This window comes from Oryx dammah, unplaced genomic scaffold (genome assembly GCF_014754425.2).
Source record: "Oryx dammah isolate SB20612 unplaced genomic scaffold, SCBI_Odam_1.1 HiC_scaffold_11, whole genome shotgun sequence".
Classification (NCBI taxonomy): Eukaryota; Metazoa; Chordata; class Mammalia; order Artiodactyla; family Bovidae; genus Oryx; species Oryx dammah.
The window spans coordinates 39,849,608-39,868,568 of record NW_024070195.1 but is presented as its reverse complement, the minus strand read 5'-3'; the positions used below and the strand labels follow the sequence as shown (position 1 = coordinate 39,868,568).

General features: G+C 55.5%; 1 protein-coding gene and 1 long non-coding RNA gene across 3 annotated transcripts; both read right to left on the bottom strand.

Moving 5' to 3' along the window:
* Positions 1-786: 786 nt before the first annotated feature.
* On the bottom strand, positions 787-17,543 carry MTCH1 (mitochondrial carrier 1). Of its 2 annotated transcripts, none has more exons than XM_040249792.1 (12): positions 17,208-17,543; positions 13,302-13,386; positions 10,280-10,386; positions 9,803-9,880; positions 9,475-9,532; positions 9,099-9,150; positions 7,580-7,639; positions 5,036-5,180; positions 3,117-3,164; positions 2,885-2,952; positions 2,580-2,655; positions 787-1,626 (listed from the first exon to the last, which is right to left on the bottom strand). In XM_040249792.1, exons 1-12 carry the CDS (start codon positions 17,526-17,528, stop codon positions 1,555-1,557), a joined length of 1,170 nt encoding a protein of 389 aa, XP_040105726.1. In that variant the 5' UTR covers positions 17,529-17,543; the 3' UTR covers positions 787-1,554. The 2 variants fall into 2 exon arrangements, with proteins under 2 accessions (XP_040105726.1, XP_040105728.1); XM_040249794.1 differs by having other exon boundaries at positions 5,087-5,180.
* Positions 5,786-6,951, bottom strand: LOC120870190. The gene is made up of 2 exons (XR_005722751.1): positions 5,937-6,951; positions 5,786-5,849 (listed from the first exon to the last, which is right to left on the bottom strand). It is a non-coding gene; the product is annotated as an uncharacterized LOC120870190 (long non-coding RNA).
* Positions 17,544-18,961: the final 1,418 nt, after the last annotated feature.

Below are 18,961 nucleotides of genomic sequence, written 5' to 3'. Positions count from 1 at the left end.
GGGGAACCCAGCTGGCCCTCAACTGGTATTACCACCCCATCAGCTGGAAGCCCACAGTCTCCAGGGACCAGCACGTTCCATCTTAAGTTTTGCCCGTTTATAGGCCCTGGTATTTGGCAGAAGCAAATTGCCTTTTCTAGAGAAGACCAAGCTCGGTGCTGCAGCTGGGCCGCCTACCCCTTCTGCTGTACCCACGTGACTGCTACCCCAACCAACTTGGTAAAACTTGACAATATCATCTGCAAACAGTGCTGAGGACAGCTGGACTTTTGCATGGAACATTTTCTGAAGCTGGGAGGACTTTTCGAGGGCCTGTCTCCCTGGGAAGAGGCCTGTGCACTAGCTGCTGCTCTGCGAACTGGCATCCTGGCCTGTCTAATTCAGAAAACCACCCAGCGACCTGAGCCTCCACCCTCCCCCTGCCCCCGCCCACTGATCTACGCCAAGCCCAGGCCCTTTGCATGCCCGGGCCAGGCTGCCCCCAGCCCTGTCACTTTACAGCCCCTTCTCATACAACCGGGCTTCTCTTGTGGCTCAGCTGGTAAAGAATATGTCTGCAATGTGGGAGACCTGGGTTCAATCCCTGGGTTGGGACTGAGAAGGGAATGGAGACGGGAACGGCTACCCACACTAGTATTCTGGCCTGGAGAATTCCACAGACTGTACAGTCCATGGGGTTGCAAAGAGCTGGACACAACTTTTACTTCACTTCTCATACAACCACAAAGGATTGAGAAACACCCTGAAGACAGTTAAGCTCATGAAAATAAGAGACTCTCCACAAAGTTCCAAATCACCACCGATGCATTTATTTGCGGGAGAAAGGGTCAGATTTTATTAGGAACTTTAAACTGGATAAGACTAGAGATGCTGATCTGCGTAACATCTGGGTGTTCACAATTGCACAGATAACCATTTCCTGCACGTGAGGCATCACCATTAAACCGACGCGCCTTTAACTTGACGGGGAGGGGACCACATTCTGAGCAGACACATGATTTCCCATTTAGAAGGTGCTGCCTTCATCAGACAAGTAGTGTTGAAAAAAACGAAGACAGCCTCCCAGCCAAGGCCGGGACGTGACGGCAGCCTCCCAAAAGGGGATCACACCCTATTTACAAAGCAAGAGCGCGAAGCTCCCAGCTGAGCTGCGGGGATGAGAGCTGGGGCTGAATTGAGGGGTGTGAGTGGGGCAGTGCCACCTGACCTCAGGAGCCTGTACCCATCCAGCGTGGGCCTCCACAAGCCCCCTGCACAAGGCCGACTAGGGAAATCTGCAGAGTAAGTGGATTGGGCCCCCGTTCCCCAGCCCCATACCACCTTCCCGGGGTCCAACAATGCCCAGCCCCCTGGAAGCAGCCTCACCCCCACCCAGCCCCTGCTTCTGGACAGACACATGGGAAATACGGAAACTGAAGCCCAGCCGTGCTAGAGCACATCTAGGTGATGTTGGGGTGGTTGTCTGACAGGTGCCCCGAGATGATCAGGCCTCACCCGCGGTGGCCAGGCTGAGACAGCACGGTTGGTTTGGTTGTTTGTTTTAGGTGATTCGGGTTACTCCAGGGCAAAGCACGATCCTGATGACACCCGGCGGAAAAGCAGGCTGGAGCCTCGGAAGAGCTGGCCCTGGATTGGAAAGAGCAGTCAGGTCAGTTGAGAGGGGAGGCCAGGCTCCTCAACCCACACAGAGCTGGGCCAGCATGTGACCAACAAAGGGCTGGGAGCTGTGAGCCCCCGGGGTTGGAGGCAGCCGGTCTGGGTTTGCACTCCTCGGGGGTAATGTCAGAATCTGCTCTGCGCTGAAGCACAGTGTGTCCAGTGTTGACGGGGCTCCTGAGGAGGACACTCGCTGCTCTCTGGCATTAGAGCCAAGGGGCCTAGAGCTCCTCCCATACACAGGCTGCGATGCATGTGGAACCTCCTGAGTCGCTGAAGGCCTGTGTCTGTCTCATGCCTCCCTGCTTTCTTCCCATCCATCATCCTTTTCTCAAGCCGGAGGCCAGTCACTGTGCTGGTTCCTCCTGCCCAGGCCCCTGCCTCATCCTACTGAGGCCAACCAGGGCCAGAGAAGCCAAGGACCTGCCCTGGGCCAGCCACCTGGACCTTTGACCCAGAGCTCCAGCCAGCAGGAGTGTGCCTGGGCAACACAAAAACTTCAAGACTGGCACTCTCACCAAGCTCACCATGTGGCCCAGCGCCAAGCTCAGGCTCTCCTGGGCACCTGGGGCGTCCTGTGGGAAGGAGGGGCTGGCCTCCAACAGGCCAGGTGTGTCTTCAGCCCAGGTTACTCAAGGTTATAAGGAGTTCTTGGGCTTTACCACCTACCCCGTGGGCTTGCCCATATTTGTTCTGAGTCTTTAAAAGGTGAAGAAAACACCTAGTCTGATGTTTAATTCTTAAGGAAATTCAGATCTAAGCACCTCAAACCCCTTCTAAATAGAGTAAAATTTACTTTTAAAAGCCTTGGATTCCATGACAAGCCCTTAACTTTCCATGTAATGAGGGGTATATAAAAACCTTTCCTCTCTGATCAATGTTGTAGAGAAATGAGGAGGAAACTCCCTGGAGTGCATGCTTACCTGCACACTCAGGTACTTCCAGCAGTGGATCCAGGATTTGAATACTGGGGAGTAAGGAGGGAGCCCAGCCTGCAGCCTGCCCGGGAAGAAGAGCGTGTCAGATCCAGAAGAAGGTGGAAAGAGCTAGAGCTGCCACCATCCACATACTCCTCCCAAAGGGGTACGATGAATCCCAGAGGCAGCCGGCATGCCAGGTGGGCCGAGGCCACAGTGGGCAGCCAGGGGTGGGGGGTGGGGGCGGGCTCAGCCAGCCAGGTACCCCGAGCGGCCCTGGCAGGGTGCCTGGGGGAGGGGCACACACCTACCCGCAGTTGTTCACAGCCATGAGATCGCCGACCAGCAGGAAGGGGTAGGTCAGCATGCTCACTGCGATCTGCAGGAAGACCTGAGGGTCAGCGACCCCACCCACCGCAGCCCCAGCCCGAGTTCAGGGGGCAGGCACACCCCGTGCCAGCAGCCTTCACTGAGGCCTGCCTCCAGCCACCACTGGAGCTGGCCCCCAGCACCGTGGAAAGGGCCATGCGGGGCCCGACTTACCCCCATCACAAATTTGGTGTAGCTCCGGATGGCCAACGCCTGGCTGAACTGGAGAGACACAAAGGGAGACGGGTTTGGCTTAGGAGCTCGGGAAGCAGACTTCTGATGTGCAGGTCCCCTCCTCACTGCCTGCTCTGTGGCCCCCTTCACCTTGCCGTCCACACTAGCCTTGCACCCTTCTAGCACTCAGCTCCTCACATGCCTGCTGCACACGCAGTGCCCACTTTCAGGGCCTGCTGGCAGCTCCTGCAATCTGTGAGTCAGCCGCGATCATCTGGGGGGCGGAACTGGGACATCCTGACTGAAAGGGCTTCTGTGACCCCACCAGGGGTGGTGAGCGGTGAAGAACAAGAAAGTGGACTTCTGGGCTGCAGCCTCTGTAAGTCCTGAGGACTGGGCCTTTGTTTGATCAGTGCCCAGGGCTTGGCACACGTAAGTGCTGAGTGGAAAACGAGGTGCCCATCTAAACCACTCAGACAGAATCCTGGGTCCCACAGTGAAAGGTGACGGGCACCTCTGGGTTTTCTGCCCCCTACCTTCCCAAACTCTCACTCCCTTCAGGCCCAACTCCTGAATTCAACTTTACCCATGAAATAGCCCCAAACCAGGAAGGGTGACGACCTATCCCTTAGCCTCCTGTGGGGCTGCCCCACCAGATGGACACCCTGCAAACCTGGGCAGAGGTCTGCTGGGCCCTCTGCTTGAGCGGCAGCCTCACCTTAGCCTGAAGCACTCAAAAAATACTTTCAGTGAAGTGCTGACTGCTGCTGTCTGAGGTTAAGTGCAGCAGCCCCTGGTCAAACATCTGCCCATCTGGACTGGAGGAAGCTGTCAGCTGTGGGACAACCCCCACGAACAACCCAGCTGTCCAAGCTCACCCACTCCCAATGCTCTGGAGCGAGGGCGGGGCGGTGGGTGTGCTACTTTAATTACTGTGACTGGAATTTGCTTACGTTAAAATGCCAGTAAGACTCCACTTACCCACTTCAAATGGCCTGTTTCCCTCTGCCCCAGCTGCGAGCCCTGAGGCACTCCTCACCATGGACTCTTTCCCAGACCACCCTCACCCCGGAACTGCTGTTCTGGGGCCCAGACACAGACACAAGACGATAAGCCCCCAATCCCCAACAAAGCGATTCTGGCAGACAAGTCCCCAGGCCCTGGTCAACCCTCCAAGGGTGGGCGATCCCTGCTATTGGGATGTCTGGCTACCAGAAGCCCCAGCCCATCAGGGCCCCCCAACTCGTATCTTGGTTCAGGCAGAACTAGTTAACTTATCAAGTCCCCAGCTTTCTTAACTAGTGTTTTTTAGAAGGATCAAGGCTTCCCCATGCCAGACTCAACCAGCTGAGAGGTCTGCACACATCAAGCTATGGAGACTCCTGCTAACAAGAGCAGGGTACACCTGCATGGCACGTGTCCTAGCTGACTGAAGCACCCTCAGCTGGGCCCAGGGAGGGAGACCTAGTCCCAGCACTGCCCACTCACAGCCAAGGGCCTCAGGACAGCCCTTCAATCTCTGGGGCTCATCTGTCTGTAAAACAGTGTCACCCTGACTCTGCTCCTTTCACAACTGGGGTGCTGTCAGGATCAAACGTCACTGTTCACAAAAGGGCCCGAACAAGCCTACAACACTAAGTGAAAGCTATCTCCTGACTTACTAGGGACCCCCGAGTTGGGTCACTGTCTCAAACCAGCCTTGGATCAAGTCCGAATCCGTGTCACTGGTGAAGCTGCCCAGGGATGGGCATCCCATGAACCCCTCTAGGCAGACGTCTTCTGCTCAGACCCCTCCCCGCTAGGGACCCTTCTCCAGCCCCCAAGGCCCAGCACTCAGACACCCAGAGTCCTCAAGTCTGCCCCCGACCCTGGGCATCAGCAGTACATGGAAAGATGGACAAGTCCTTGTTCCAACCAACCTGGGAACCTGGATTCTGGTCGTTCCCCAGCCCCCCTGGGGTGTCACTCACGCTGTCATCCACCAGGTAGGCATTGATGAAGTGGGCCAGCAGGTTACAGCCCCACAAGAAAACCACATCGCCCAGGAGGTGAGGGATTAAGCCGCTAAAAAAACAAGGTGAGCAGAGATGAGCAGGAGAGGGAAGGGAGCAATTACTGGGGCTCCGCACCCAGGAAGCAGGCAAGGATGTTCCAAGCTCTAAACTTCAGCGTCATCTACCAGCACCGCCTCAGGAAGGAAGGCTGCAGGGGCCACGTGGGCCAGCGGCTGTCCGCACCAGGAAGGCAGTGTTCCTTTCTTTGCAGGGTGTCGGGTGGTGGGGTACGTGCTATATGCCACATCTGATAGCACAAGTTAAGCCTATGATCTCATAAGTGGTTTTCAAACCACGGAAGCTGGGTCTTAAGATATGAATGTTGCAAAATCTGGGATTTTCAAACACAGATAAGGAAAGAGAACCTACACTTCGGCAATTTTCCTTTTGCCTATTTACCTAATCAACTCTCCTAAAACTTTGCTCAAGGGGTCTGTCTTCACCCCTGGAACATTCCACCAAAGACACTCCATACAAGCTTCTGTAAGGAGGGCTGCCTTTTAAAGTGATGGCCTTTAGAATAAGATCTCTACACAGTAATACGAAGTTTTCCTAAGATACAGTGCTGAGGGCAAAAAGCCAGATTGTGATCCTTATGGTCTTTTTCTTTTTTAAAAAAAATGCGTTGCTTGTTTAGATATGAACTCATGTGGAAAGAGTTTCAGGAGAATGGCTGTATCTTCGGGAGAGGATGCAGAATTAGGATTTTTTAATTTTAAAAAATATTTTAAAATATCTGAAAAGTTTAAAAAAATATATAACACACCTATTAATATGATATGAGGGATATTAATAAAATGAACCTTCATGAATGCAATTTCCAATCCTGTTGGTTCCATCTGTGTTCAGACTGACTTTTCACATATACAACTCAGCGATTTCTGAGCACACAGATCATGTTCTACAAATATGCAAAAGAAAAAAAGAATCCAATGGGTAAGCAGCTGTTGTGTGGGAGTCCTATTCACACATCAGAATAGAATGTATATACAGTGAGAGTGAAAAATACCAGAGGCGATGATATGCAGTGTTTTAAGGTCTGAAGTACTAGTCACACAAGCAAATATTTATTCACATACACACACACACAAACACACGTATAGATATCCATAGATATGAATGTACGTTTGAATAAGTGTGTGTATATAAATCAAAGTTTGTCAGCCTTGGCACTGTCGACCTTTAGGGCTGAGTAAATTCTTTGTCGTGGGAGCCAACCTTTGCATTTCGAGATGTTTAGCAACATCCCTGGTCTCTACCCACTAGATCCCAGTTGTGACAACCAAAAGATGTCTCCGGACATTACTTACATCCCCTGTGGCAAATTCACCTCCTACTGAGAACTACATACACACGCACACACGCCTACGTGCAGAACACCTGGCCGACATGATACCTCCACGTGAGCTAACAGAGCCCCAGGTCTAGCACACTATGCTCGCGACAGCATGTATGTGTCTAGACCTAAAAAAAGAAAAACAAAAATATCTGTAAGGCCTGGCTTTTGGGTTCTGTTCGTGGTTGACAGTCTTTTTATACAGTGTGAGTTTTCTTTAGAGGTGGAGCAAGGGGGGTGTAAGACACCAAGTAGGGTGGAGGGTCTGGGACCCTCAGGAGATGGTGTGCCCTGCCGACAGCTGCTCTGCAGAAACGCAGGCCTGGAACAGCCAGGTCTTAACTTTTGAAGAGAAGCCAGAAACAGGGACTATAATGCGAAGCATTCTAAATGTTGAATGCCAAGTCACTTCAGTTGTATCTGGTTCTTTGTGACCCCATGGACTATATATAGCCCGCCAGGCTCCTCTGTCCATGGGATTTCCCAGGCAAAAATATTACAGTGGGTTGCCATTTCCTTCTCCAGGGGATCTTCCCGACTCAGGGATCGAACCTGTGTCACTTACATCTCCCTGCATGGGCAGAAGGGTGACCAGTTCTTTACCACTAGCACTGCCTGGGAAGCCCAAATGTTGAATATGAAGAACTACTTTGTCAAACAGGATTTATCAGCTGGAGTCAGCTTACGAGCTGCCCAGGCCTTGACCTTCAGCCCAAGTCACAGACTTCCAGCTGTTTTTCTGCAGTGAAACCAAGGACGATGGACGAGCTGAAGACCTCCTGAAGGCCAGCCTTGTGCCTGCCCCCCAGCCCTGGAGCGGACGGACGGAGGCAGTGGGGTTGGAGTGGGGGGATGGTCCCCGCACACCTGGTGTGCTGGACGGGCAGTACTATTGCTGGGCGAGCCGTGGCGTGGAGGGGGCTGGGCAGCTCTGGTTCGGGCAGTACTATTGCTGGGCCAAGCCGAGGCGCAGCGATTAGTCTGAGGCTAGCAGCCATGGCCTGAGGGTTGAGAACGCGCCTGTTAGTAGACCCTGGTCCGTGACAGTTACAGGGAGGATAAAACTCACGTACACGAAGAATCCCAGCAGGCCCTCCTCTTTGAAAATCTTCCCAATGGAGCTCAACACGCCACTGTGGAGAACACGGGGAACACCAGGTCACCAGGCGCCTGCGAGAAGCCCGCACCTGGGTCGGGTGGGGAGCCCCCCACCCCTGCTCAGAGCCATCCGGCCCTGGCTGGGACGGGGAGGGGACATCCTCTGTCACCGGGCAGAAGCCAAGTGGAGATGGTCACAGCCCTTGTTTGGGGGTGAGGCGGGCATCGACACAGTTCACTGAGACTCAGGAAACCCACCCCACCAGGGGCAGAACCCCAGTTCTCTATGGCTATCTTGCGTGGATCTGGGATGTAGGAATGAACCTTCCAGCCTGGGCTGCTACAAGGCGACGGGCCCTTCTCCTGGCAGGCTTTTGTGCTCAGCTCTGGCTGAACAACCTTCTGGAACCTGCGTGCCTGACAGAGAGACAGAGGAGGCGAGTGGAGAGAGGCTCCTTCCCAGAGGGCAGGGAAGGAACAGAGGGCCCTGCAGCAGAAGGCCCTGCAGCAGAAGGCCCAGATCGCCCAGTCTGGGAAAAGACAGACACCTGGCCTATCCCAGCAGGGAGCTGGGAACATGTGCCCCACCCGCTGCAGCCTCTTAGCCATCAGAGGGCAGGCTGGGATGTCTTAGGTGTGAAATGCAAAGGAGGCTCAACTGCAACCTCCGGGGCCCAGACAATGCAGGGAGGCTCTGCAAAGCTGAGGGGCCTGGGGTGGCCTAGGTGAAAGGCGGTGGGAGCCAGAGCCCTGCCAGGCCCCACTACCCTGCTTCTCAGGACTGTGGCTCAGCCCACTGGGTTCTGAGCCCACTGGGTTCTGAACCCACTGGGGGAAATGGGCCAATTTCCCACTAGTGAACTCAAAAGGAGGCACCATGGCAGCCAAGCTTCCTGGGGCAGTGGCCCCAGGGACAGCTGCAGGCAACCACCGAACCCAGGAAATGAGAAGCTGAGAGGAAGGGTGACAAGCGCATGACTCCTGCCCTATGTCTCCAGGACCCCCTCCCTGTCCTGCACCCAGAGGGGACGGAAGGCACAAGTGCCCCAGGGAAGGGCGGGATCAACACACCGATGACCCCAGAGTACCCAGTGCTGGGCATGGCAGGTAAACAATGGGAGGGACAAGCCCTGAGCCCACGGGCTGGATGGTGGCTTAGCAGAGGAGGGAACCAACTATAAGCCCGCTCCTGCAACAGCTGGAGGCAGGGTCAGGACATGACCCAGGGGTCAGGAGGGAACCCTGGTGGGACCCCTAATCAAGTGGACTCCAATCCACGCCCCCCTCTGCAGGGCATCCAAGATCATCCAGGGACGCCCTAGATGAGCGAGGGAGAAGATGCCCTGGACTCAGACTACGGAAGTCACTAGCCCACTCCTCTGAAGCTGTTAGAAACAGCAGAAACGGGGCGGGAGTTGATCCGAGTCTGGCCTGTCCTGGCAGACTCTGAGTAGTGACAGGGCCCTCCTGCTCATCCTGAGAAGCATTACCCACCTGTACTTGGCCTCCCGTCCCACAAACTGGACCATGCAGCGCATTGAGATGACTGAGGAGAAAGGAAACACATACAGGTGACACGATGGCCAAAGGCCACAACTCCCCGGCCGCGGTGCCCGGCATGGTGGCCACTGCGCCGCGGGGCCCGTGTCCGAGCCCAGGAGGGGAGGCGGCCTCTGGGATTCCTGTGACCATGAGACACCCTGTGAGCACGTCCCATTTCTGCTGCCTAGGAAAAGCCCTGACTCCGCTGGACTGGACATCTGGCCGATCCCAGTAAAACGCTACTTCCCCGTCACTCTACTGCTCCCTGTCTACCATCCACGAGGGCTCAGCCCACGGCTGGGACGCAGCCTCCAGCGGGGCGGCTCACCGTGCAGGGGGTGGGCCAGCATGCGCGACACGCACTGCATCATCATCTCGTAGGAGGTCTGTAAGAGAGCAGAGGCGGGCACTCAGTCCAGCCCGTCTCCGGAGCCGACACTCACGGGGAGCGATGAGTACTTAACAGGGAGAAGCCCGGATCCCGAGGCTCCCACACGGGTCAGTCTACCTCAGACGGGCCCCGGTTCACCGGCGCACAGTCCTGTCCTCCGCCCCCACTGAGCACTCAGGAGGCCCCAACTGTGACTCTTCACCGACTGGCCTGACTTGGCAGTGAGAAAGAATGATCAGGCTCCTCTCCGGAGCCGGGTACCCACCTCCTTCACCACCTTCCTCAGAGAAGTCTTCATGTCATCCTTGTTGGAGACCTGCTCGATCTCGTCTGGAGGGAAAACCTGAGAGGCAAGAGCAGAGGCAGCTCAGAAGCAGCGGGCGAGCGTGCCTCTGAGATGGAACTGGGAGGGGACGCAGAGGGCAGGACGCGGCTCCGGGAGCTTTCCCTGGCCATGTCTGTTAGCGGGGCCCAGCCTAAGAAACCCCCCCAGGGCTAGAGCTGGCGGGGAAAGCTCCCGTCAAGTGTCACAGGGTGCATCATGGAGCAGGAGTGTTTCCAATTGAGGGGACTCAGCACCAGACCACCTGGCCTTGGAGTCTGGCTACGGTGCTGCGGGGAAGCAGGGTGCCCCGACCAACCCACGCACTGAACAGCAGGACGGGTGCCCACAGTGGCCTGCAGGGGGGCTGGGAGCTCGGGGGGCTCCGGGCAGCCGGTCCTGACGTCGCTCTAGGCTCACCTTCTTCATGCTGCCCCGGGTCACAGTGGAGAGGGCGTTGGACATCAGCCGGGGGCTCAGGCCTCGGAAGAGCCCTATCTTCCCATCTACCTGCACGATGTACTTGGCTGCGGGAGAGCAGACAGGGCAGCGTCATGCCCGGCCCCGGCGCACCCACTCCTGGGTCACACTTGACTCCCAGAACAGACGTGGCAGACTTGCCAGATTCCGTCATGGGAGGGAGCACCGGCCATGCCCCGGGGAACACTTGGGCCCCACTCCCAATCGTCTTCTCTAGCCCATTTCCTTTTGCAAAACCTTCAAAACATATTTTTTTTGGGACAAACAGGCTCATGGTTTTTTTTTTTAGCTTTGAAAAATCTTGGCAAATTGAGCAACAGGTTTTCAACTCGGCAGCTTCAGTGCTACAACCTAGGAACCAACTCTGTTGCTGATGAAAAATGTTTTCCTCTGGAAAAAAGAAAAAAAAAAAGGAAAAAGACTGCCCGCAGAGAACAATGAAGTTTGCAAACTGAGGGAGGGAAAAGGAAAAGGAAGGGGTCCTGGGAGAAAGGCTCGAGAGGGAGAGGGACAGGCCCACTTTGTCACGTGCTGCACCCAGGACCCCACCGGGCACCTCCTGGCATTTATTAATCATGGGGGGTGGCAGGGGAGTAAAACCAGTGGAGAAGAAACTAAAATAGAGGCATTAATGAACTACTCTACAGAAAAAACAAGTGGTCAGGGAAGCTGGACCCTATCTAAGTCATTGCTTTTCATAAGGGTCTCTAAATGGATACTTTCTTAATGTTTTGTTGCTTTATTTCATTAAATATCAACATTTAGACAATGTTCAAAAAGGAGACAAGACAAATTTTTATAAACCTGAGTGCCTGGAAGCTAGCAGAGTGGTCCCTCACACAGAGCCCCTCAAAGCCCTGACCTCGGCTCTCCAGCTCCGCACAGTGGCAGGAACCCGCAAGGTGCCTGTCCTCCCCTCCCTGCGTCTGCCAGCAGCCATTCCGCGTGGCAGCTCCACCGGCTTTCCCGGCCCCAGGGCACCTGGTACCAGCTGGTTTGGTTTCCAGAGCCAGGGGTGGGGCTGGAAAGAGAGGAAGAGGAGAGAGGAGGCTGAACCACTGGGAGGACGCTCTGGCGGAGGGAACAGGCAGAAGGAAGGTTTGTTTTGGGGGAAGGGAGCTCCAAGCAGCCAGAAGGAGAGCTGGTGGGATAAAGCCTGAGCGTGAGTTCCAGAACGAGAGGACACTTAGCCTCTTTCTATTTCCACCCAGTTTCTGAGCCAGAAGAAGAGGAGGGAGCATGCCTACCTCCCCCCATCTCAGAGTAGAATTATGAACCAGGGCAGAGAAGGGCAGGCAGAAGTGCCTGGAGAGGCCTCTGCGCCACCAATGGGCCCCCTGGCTGGCTGGGGGCTCCATCACTCCATGGTTTCTCTGTAGTCCCCCAAAAAACTCGCCAAGAAGTCCTTCCTGGGAGAAGACTGAAGAATGCCACATTTTTCACCTTCATGGGGAGGAAGAGATCCTGTCCAGACAGTGTCTAGACAGCCAGACAGCTGGGCCCTCTCCCCAACTTGAGAGCAGGTATGGTGTCCAGAAATGCCCATCGGGTGCCTGCTTCCACCATCTGCACTGAGGCCACGTTTATATAAACAGGGTGGGAGGCACCTCAGGACTCGGCTCATCTTCACAAGAGGCTATAAGATGACTGTCAAGACCCTCCACCCTGTGTCCTTTGGAGAATGACTGTGGGACATCAACAGAGATGGTCTGGGTCCCCGTCTCTCTAGGCCTAGAGCCCAGCACGGCCGTGTACAGAGAGACGGCGGCGCGGGGCTGGCAGCCTGCCACCCGGCCTCCCACAGGGCAAGTGTCCACTGTGTACACTGGCTTCATTGTGCGACAGTTGGGGGGACGGTGGGGGGGTTCCCTAAACCTGTGACATCCTCCTCCCCCACACTGACAATTTTTAAATGAAACAAATATGAACAGACTTCTCCCCCCAAAACGACATCTTCCACCTGGCCCATGCTGTACTCAACAATAAGGTGGCCAAACTGGAAGAGAAACGGGACGTGAGGTTCTGCCAAGAGTGTGTGATGTGGAAAAAAGGTGGTGGCGGGGGTCGGTGGCGAGGGCCTAAGTTATTTAGCAGAAGGAAAGCTTTTCAGAGGACTGTTCTGGACTGACTACACAGATAAGATGAGCAGGGATGGACGAACAGGTGGGGATCAGCCCGGCTGTGAGAGCAAAGGCATGTTTAAAGAAGTTCGGGAGGCAGGCAGGGATGGCAGATGTGAAATGGTCCTGGCCAGCTGTGGGCCTGGGGACGAACAGTGTGGGCAGCTGGTGGGCTTTGCTGGCATCAGGCAAGCCCCACCCACCATGGTGGGCTTCTCGATGGAGAGACCCTCAGGCAGGCAGAGCTGCTGTGCTTGTATGAAGGGCCTGGGTGGGCAGCAGCTGATGAGGAGGGCAGGGCCAGAGCTCGAGCAGGTCATCAGGGCCAGAGGTGAAGCCGAGACCCACCTGAGTGTTCCACCCCAGGGGATGGGGGTGCTTGAGTGAGAGGGCACTCCTGCCTGGGGAACAGGGCGGGAAAGGAACCCAGGAGGTGCCAACAGGCCTCCTGCTGGAGGAGCAGGAAGGCCAAAGAACTGGTAACAGGACAGCCAGACTGCTCAGGAGGGAAATAAAGGAAACCCACTGCCACCCTCGCTCCCAGGCACCGCCTCGGGTGGCAGAGATGACAGGAACTCCCGGACAGCCCTCTCTCAAGCACCCGTCTGCTCTCCCACTAATCGCGGGCAGCCCAGGCAGAGGAACTGTCCCACAGCCGTGCTGATCACTGGCTCCCACCCCGACACCCCGCTGTCCCTGACCCGACTCCCACGCCAGTTCTGACGGTGGGTACCCCATGTGGCCCCCCCATGTTCCCCAGGCCCAGCTGGGCCTGCTCCCTGCTTGATGCTTCTTTCACGTCTCTCTGGGTGCGGTCTTTCCTGCCTGGGGAGCACACTCACCGTAGGTGAAGAAGCTCGGCAGGTAGAGGACCTTCCTCCCCAGCACATTGGTCCCAATGGTGGGGGGCATCGGCTCATGGCCCACCTTCAGAATCGACAAACACAGAGGCAGAGTCAGGTTGTCCTCCTGATTCAGTCTCCCTTCTCCTCTTTCCCAGGCCTCGAACTCTCCTCTCACAGAGTCCAGTGCTGTTCCTGATGATGCTTTCCCCGTCAAAACATACCCGGAATTTCATCGCTGTCTGTTAACTATCAGCATCGTGTAATCGCTTGAGACACAGAAGCGTCCAGTTCCAGATACCACACTCACCACAATCCAAGCCGCCCATCCCCCAACGTTATGACCTCCCAATCCAGGTATTTCCAGCGCAGGGACTCTCCCCTCACCCCACGTTCAGGTACTTCAAACCCCATGCTTATCTCAGGAAAAAATCTGTTAGTTCTCATCTCTAGGGTAAAAATGTCACTCCAGTCTCAGTCCCAATGTGGCAACACCAAAACCCATCACACCCAGATCTCAGCCCCAAACTTCAGATGGCTCCTGCACTCCCTGCAGACGTCACAGATACATCCCTCTCACTCCCCAGCAGAGCACACTGTCACCTCAAACAATTTCTCACCGGTGAGCTAACCTTGATCACCCCACATCCCTGGGACAGAATGACCCCCTCATTTCTGTAGAGTTATAATTCTTGCTGTACAGATGATATAATTAAGGTGTCTGCTAAAGTCATGGGTGAGTGAAGGACCAAGCCACCCCAACCTCTCTGAGGAGGAGAGGGGTTCTCCTGAGGGGTGAGGCCATTTGTTACACTGCTGATTAATGAGAGGATTCTCCGCTGCCCAGCTAGAGGCAAGGTGTCCAGGAGACCAGCATCTTAGTCGGGTGTGAGAGGGCCCCTCCCTGGCAGGGGACTTCAGAGCAGCCCAGATGAATCAGAGGAGCTCCGTTAGGATGTGAAAGAGAGCAAAAACAGCCTTATCCGTGGAACTATGCATGCTTCCAGCTTCTTCTGGGCTTAATGTTTCTGCTTCTTCACCTTAATCAAGTGTTTCTGGAAGTGTTTGAGGTTGTCCTCTGCAGGTGGGATTCTGAGCCAAATGACAGATTACTGATTATGACTTAAACTCCCTCCAGGATGGACAACTTCTTACAAGAAAAAAATTAAGCCCAGGGGAGCTGAAGGGAAGGGCTGGGCCAGGTGCCCTAAGCAGTGAACCCTCCCCCTTCCAGACCTTTCCCCTTCGGGGCTAAAAGTGTGAAGGTTCCGAGGTTAGGTTTGTTCTGATTTTGTTCTCTTATACAGGCAGTATTTCTTTATACCCTCAACTCCAAGTCTGAGCCACTGTCCTTTTGCTGCCTTATCCACTCCAGTCACCACAACTGGGGAACCCCATTGATTTGATTTCACCCTTAAACCTGCTCAGTCCCTTCATCCATATTCCCATAGCTCCCAAATCTGTGGAGTCTATTTTCTTAACTTCTACCTGTGTTATCGAAGCTGCTGATCCTATCTCACCCCTATTCCCTTCCCTCTCAAAGTTTTTGGGTTTTCACTGCTGCCAGCGGGTTTCCTCCAGTTGCAGGGAGAGGGTTAGTAGCAGCGCTCAGGCTTCTCATTGCAGTGGCGTCTCCTGCTGCATGAGCTCCAGGGTGCTCGGGCTTCGGTGCCTGAGGCGCACAGGGTTAGCTGCCCCAAGGTGTGCGGGACCTTCCCAACCCGGGATTGAACCAAGATCTCCCACATTGCAGGCAGATTCTCTACCGTTACTCATTTTTCTGGGACAAACCCCAAAGCTGCCACTCCAATCCTGCCACCCAACCCCAAACTGGAATCTTCTTTTTTGCAAAATGTTATCTCTAATTCCCAAACTATATCCATTTAAGATTTCACCCTCAAATATGTTACACTCAGCACCAGCTGTGTTCAAACAGGACAGACCACCTCAGTCACCCCAGCTGGGCTCACTCGCCCTTACCACCCACTGTCCAGACTGTCTCACCCTCTCGACTCCCTCATTCCCCAATTCCCTGTTCTCCCTCATTCTCCATTCGCTCTCATTCCTCAACTGCTTTTCCTAGTGACCCTTATTTCAATTTTCTTCTCCTGCAAGAGAGAAGGGAGAACCTTCTCCTACCAAGGTCCCAGTGATGAAGCCACTTCCAGTTTCCTTCGCGTGGAGACCTCTGCCCAATTCCTCGAACTCCAGCAGCCTCCACTCCACAGACACTCTTATTGGCCACCCTGAAGTCGCAGTTCTTGCCCAATCTCATTCCATCATCCTTGCTTCTCACCTCAGGTACCACCGGTTCCAAAGCCTCAGTTTCTCTCTGAAACCTGTGATCTCTACTGGTGAAAATACAACCTGAATTTTTGTTAAGAAAAGCAGCCCTTACTCCCAAATCACAACCAGACGCCAGTCTCAACCTTTACCCTGTCAGTTACTTCCAAGACTGAATGTCCTCATCCTTTGTCATATTCCTTGTTGCACTCCAAAATCCACTGGCCCGGGTTCCTCAGACCCCAGATTTCAGTCACTCCTATTCTCAAGTCCCTCTCTTTCCAACTGTACCTCCCACTCTCAGTCCGTTATCAGGACAGTAAATCTGATACCCATGTGCCTCAACTCAGCTCAAACCTCAAGATTTGGTTAGGTTTCCATCTCAATTTTTAACCCCTCCTGCTTCTTAGCTAAAAATTCCAGGCTGAATCTTCAGATAACAGTCCAGGCCTGAACCACCCCATCTAGGCTGCGCTCCTTTCGGTCACGCCCACCTAATTTTGCCAAAGGCACTCCCTCCACCCCTGCACCCCGCCCCCTTCCAGCTCCATCTCTCCCTTTCTCAAGCAGCCCAGTTCATCTGTAAAAGGCACTGCCGGTCCGAGCAAATGCGCCCAGTGCTCCTGCATGCTTCGACTGCAGAGACAGCCTACCCTGGCCTCAGTCTAAGCCAGTCCCTACATACCCTCCCACCTTGTGTTCCCAACTGGCCCCGCTGGCCAATTCCAATACGCCCAGACCACTCCAGCCCCCAACCGTGACTTCAGTGTTCTGCAAATGCGTCATCCCTCCCCCCACCAAAAGCCTCCGCCTCGCTCCCCTTTCCAGACGGATCGCCACTACTCCTCCCCCCCCACCGCGTCTCCCTATCTGCTCCCCTCCTCCAAAGCACGTCATCCTGTCCCCTCCTCCCATGGAATCTGTCGTCGCCATCAAATCCAGAGCCCCCATCTCCTGTAAACCGATAGCTTTCCTGTGCTAACTCCTTCGCCTTCGCCAAATTCCATCAACACTGAATCCTGTGCCTCTGTCCCCTTCTCTCCAGAAGCTGATGCCCCCTTTTCTTCCATGACCCCAGTCCTTTGTCCCGCGCCCTCCTCATCCTCCTAAATCGCTTTAAATCTATCTCTTATCAAATCCAGACCTTTGGGTCTCCTTCACCCTAAACAAGTGTTCATCTTCTGAATACTGTGCCTTGGCCCCCAATCCTCCTCTCCACCCTATCGCCAAAAACTTCCCACCCCTCCCCCAGTTCTGTTGCTTCTTTCACCCCCAAATGCTGCCCCTCCCCTCCAAGTCCTCCGTTCTTTCATTTCCTAAACTTATCTCTTCGTTCCAATACCCCCTCCCCTGTATCCCGAAATTCCTCGTTCCTTCCATCTTCCCCCAAATTTGTCGCTGACCCTTTTGTACTCGTCTCCTGCATCCCCAAACTATGCCCGCTGCATCCCTAAAACCCTCACCGCTTTAGTTTTCTCCCGTTTCTGCGCACCACCCCGCCTTCTCCGCCCCCCTCCTCAAATCCATCGCCTTCGACCCCCCCGCCCCCATTCCCCTCCGGACCCTGGGCGGTCACCTTCATATCAGCCCCCCATCTCCCCGTGGCACCCCTGGCCCCCACACCTGGATGAGCAGCTTCACGTAGAGCAGCGGGTGGCTGAGCGCCGTCACTCCTGCACCAAGCGCCACGAAAAGAGCCTCGGTGGTCGGGGCGTTGTCCCCGGAGCCCAAGCCCCCGGACGCACCGTCCATCCTGCGGGCCGAGGGCTGGGCCGCCGGCCGAGGGTGGCGCGGATGCGCGCGGTGTGCGGGCGGCGGGTCGCGAGCCCGGGCCTCGACCCCCGCCGCCGCCCCGCCGCGAGCTCCGGCTCCAGCTCCGGCTCCCGCCATCCCCGCGGCACCGCCGGGAGCCCAGGACGCCACTTCCGGGTCCGAAGCCCCCATTGCGCGGGGCGGCGAGGTCACTCCCCCGTCACGTGACGGGGTGGACGCCACGCCCCTCTGCGTCATGCGTCAGGGGGCGGGCCCGGGCCGCACCACTCAGGGTGGCGGGGCATGCAGGAGTGTGGCGCGTGGGCTGTTGGCGCTGGATGTGGGACCCCCCCCAATAACACACACACACACACCGGGCGGGGTTGAGCCCTAGCCCAGTGCCGAGCCGTGAGCTGGGGGTCAGTGGTCGCGGACGGCCGGGGCCGTGGCCTCGGAGACTGTGAAGGCCGCCGCAGGCCTGGGCGCGCCCCAGAGCGGCGGGGGCGGGGCTTGGGGGTTCTGGAAGCCAGGCTCCCCCAATATGGTCTGAGACGCTTCCAAGCTCCCCCCATCCCTGGCTTCGGGAGTCTTCTCCGCGGTTCTGGGCCCGCCCCTTTGCGGCGCGCATTCCGGGCCCCGCGGCCTGCGAGAACTCCTGTGGCAGGCCGAGTCACTTCGCTCTCCCCAGACTTGTCACACCCCGCTGCCCTCCTCACTCGTCCAGACCCAGTTGCCCCCTCGGCGGCTGTGATCTTTCTCCTGGGCAGCTGAGCCTTCGTCAACGTGCCTTCGAGTTCGCGGTTATACTGTGTATTCTGCGCTAGAGTACGTGGAATTTCCTTTGTTGGGTCGGAAGGTTTTAATTAGTCCTTCAGTGTGAGCACCTGCAAGCATTCTTCTAGGAGCCGATGGTCTCACCTTTAGTTGATAAAAAGTCATAGGTGACTCTTAAATCGTACTTATTTGTGCCACTGTTTAAAGTGCTTTGAACAAGTTGACTCCAGTCTGAGCCTCTTGACGGTCCTGTGAGGAAGGTATTTATTCTAAGTGCCTTGTTCGTGTTTGTGAGTGTGCACACTCCCTGCAGCAACGCGTAGAGCCTGCTAGTTGGGGTGCTCAAAGAAAGCTTCTGTTTAAAGGGAAAGAAATCCAGGATCCTAGAGTCGGCAGGGACACAGCAATGAGTGACCTAATCCCTTTGTACTTATCCTGTCTTTATTGTGAGAAAGTTCTTGAGAATAGTCTGCCTTCTGAACTCTTGGTCCGGGTTTCCTGGAATCTGCCCTTCTTGACTCCCTTCCTGCCCTCTAAAACGCCGCATTTCCGCTGGCTACTCCTGACAGCAAATTCTCCATACACTTTCCACGTCCCAGTCCTGTCAGGATGCCTCCCTCATTGCTCTCTCCTCCACGCTGACGTCTTCAGCCCAGGCTTGCTCTGGTCTGAATAGCTGTAAAGCCTCCTCGTCCTCTCAGGTTCCAGTGACATCGAACCTACCTCCCACCCCCAGGAGCACTTCAAAAGACTTCCTTTGGCCTGGTTTCTGATTTAACTTTCTTAACGGACCTTAAAGTCAGCTTCATTTAACGTTACAGCGCCTTACTAACTACACCCAGAAGGGGGGT

Excerpts from the sequence above, each read along its gene's own strand:
- MTCH1 (XM_040249792.1), bottom strand. The coding sequence starts at position 17,528 with ATGGGGGCTTCGGACCCGGAAGTGGCGTCCTGGGCTCCCGGCGGTGCC. Across the intron at positions 10,387-13,301 it reads GCCGAGCTTCTTCACCTACG|CCAAGTACATCGTGCAGGTA; the intron begins GTGAGTGTGCTC and ends GCTCTCCCGCAG. Across the intron at positions 3,165-5,035 it reads ACCAGAATCCAGGTTCCCAG|TTCAGCCAGGCGTTGGCCAT; the intron begins GTTGGTTGGAAC and ends GTGTCTCTCCAG.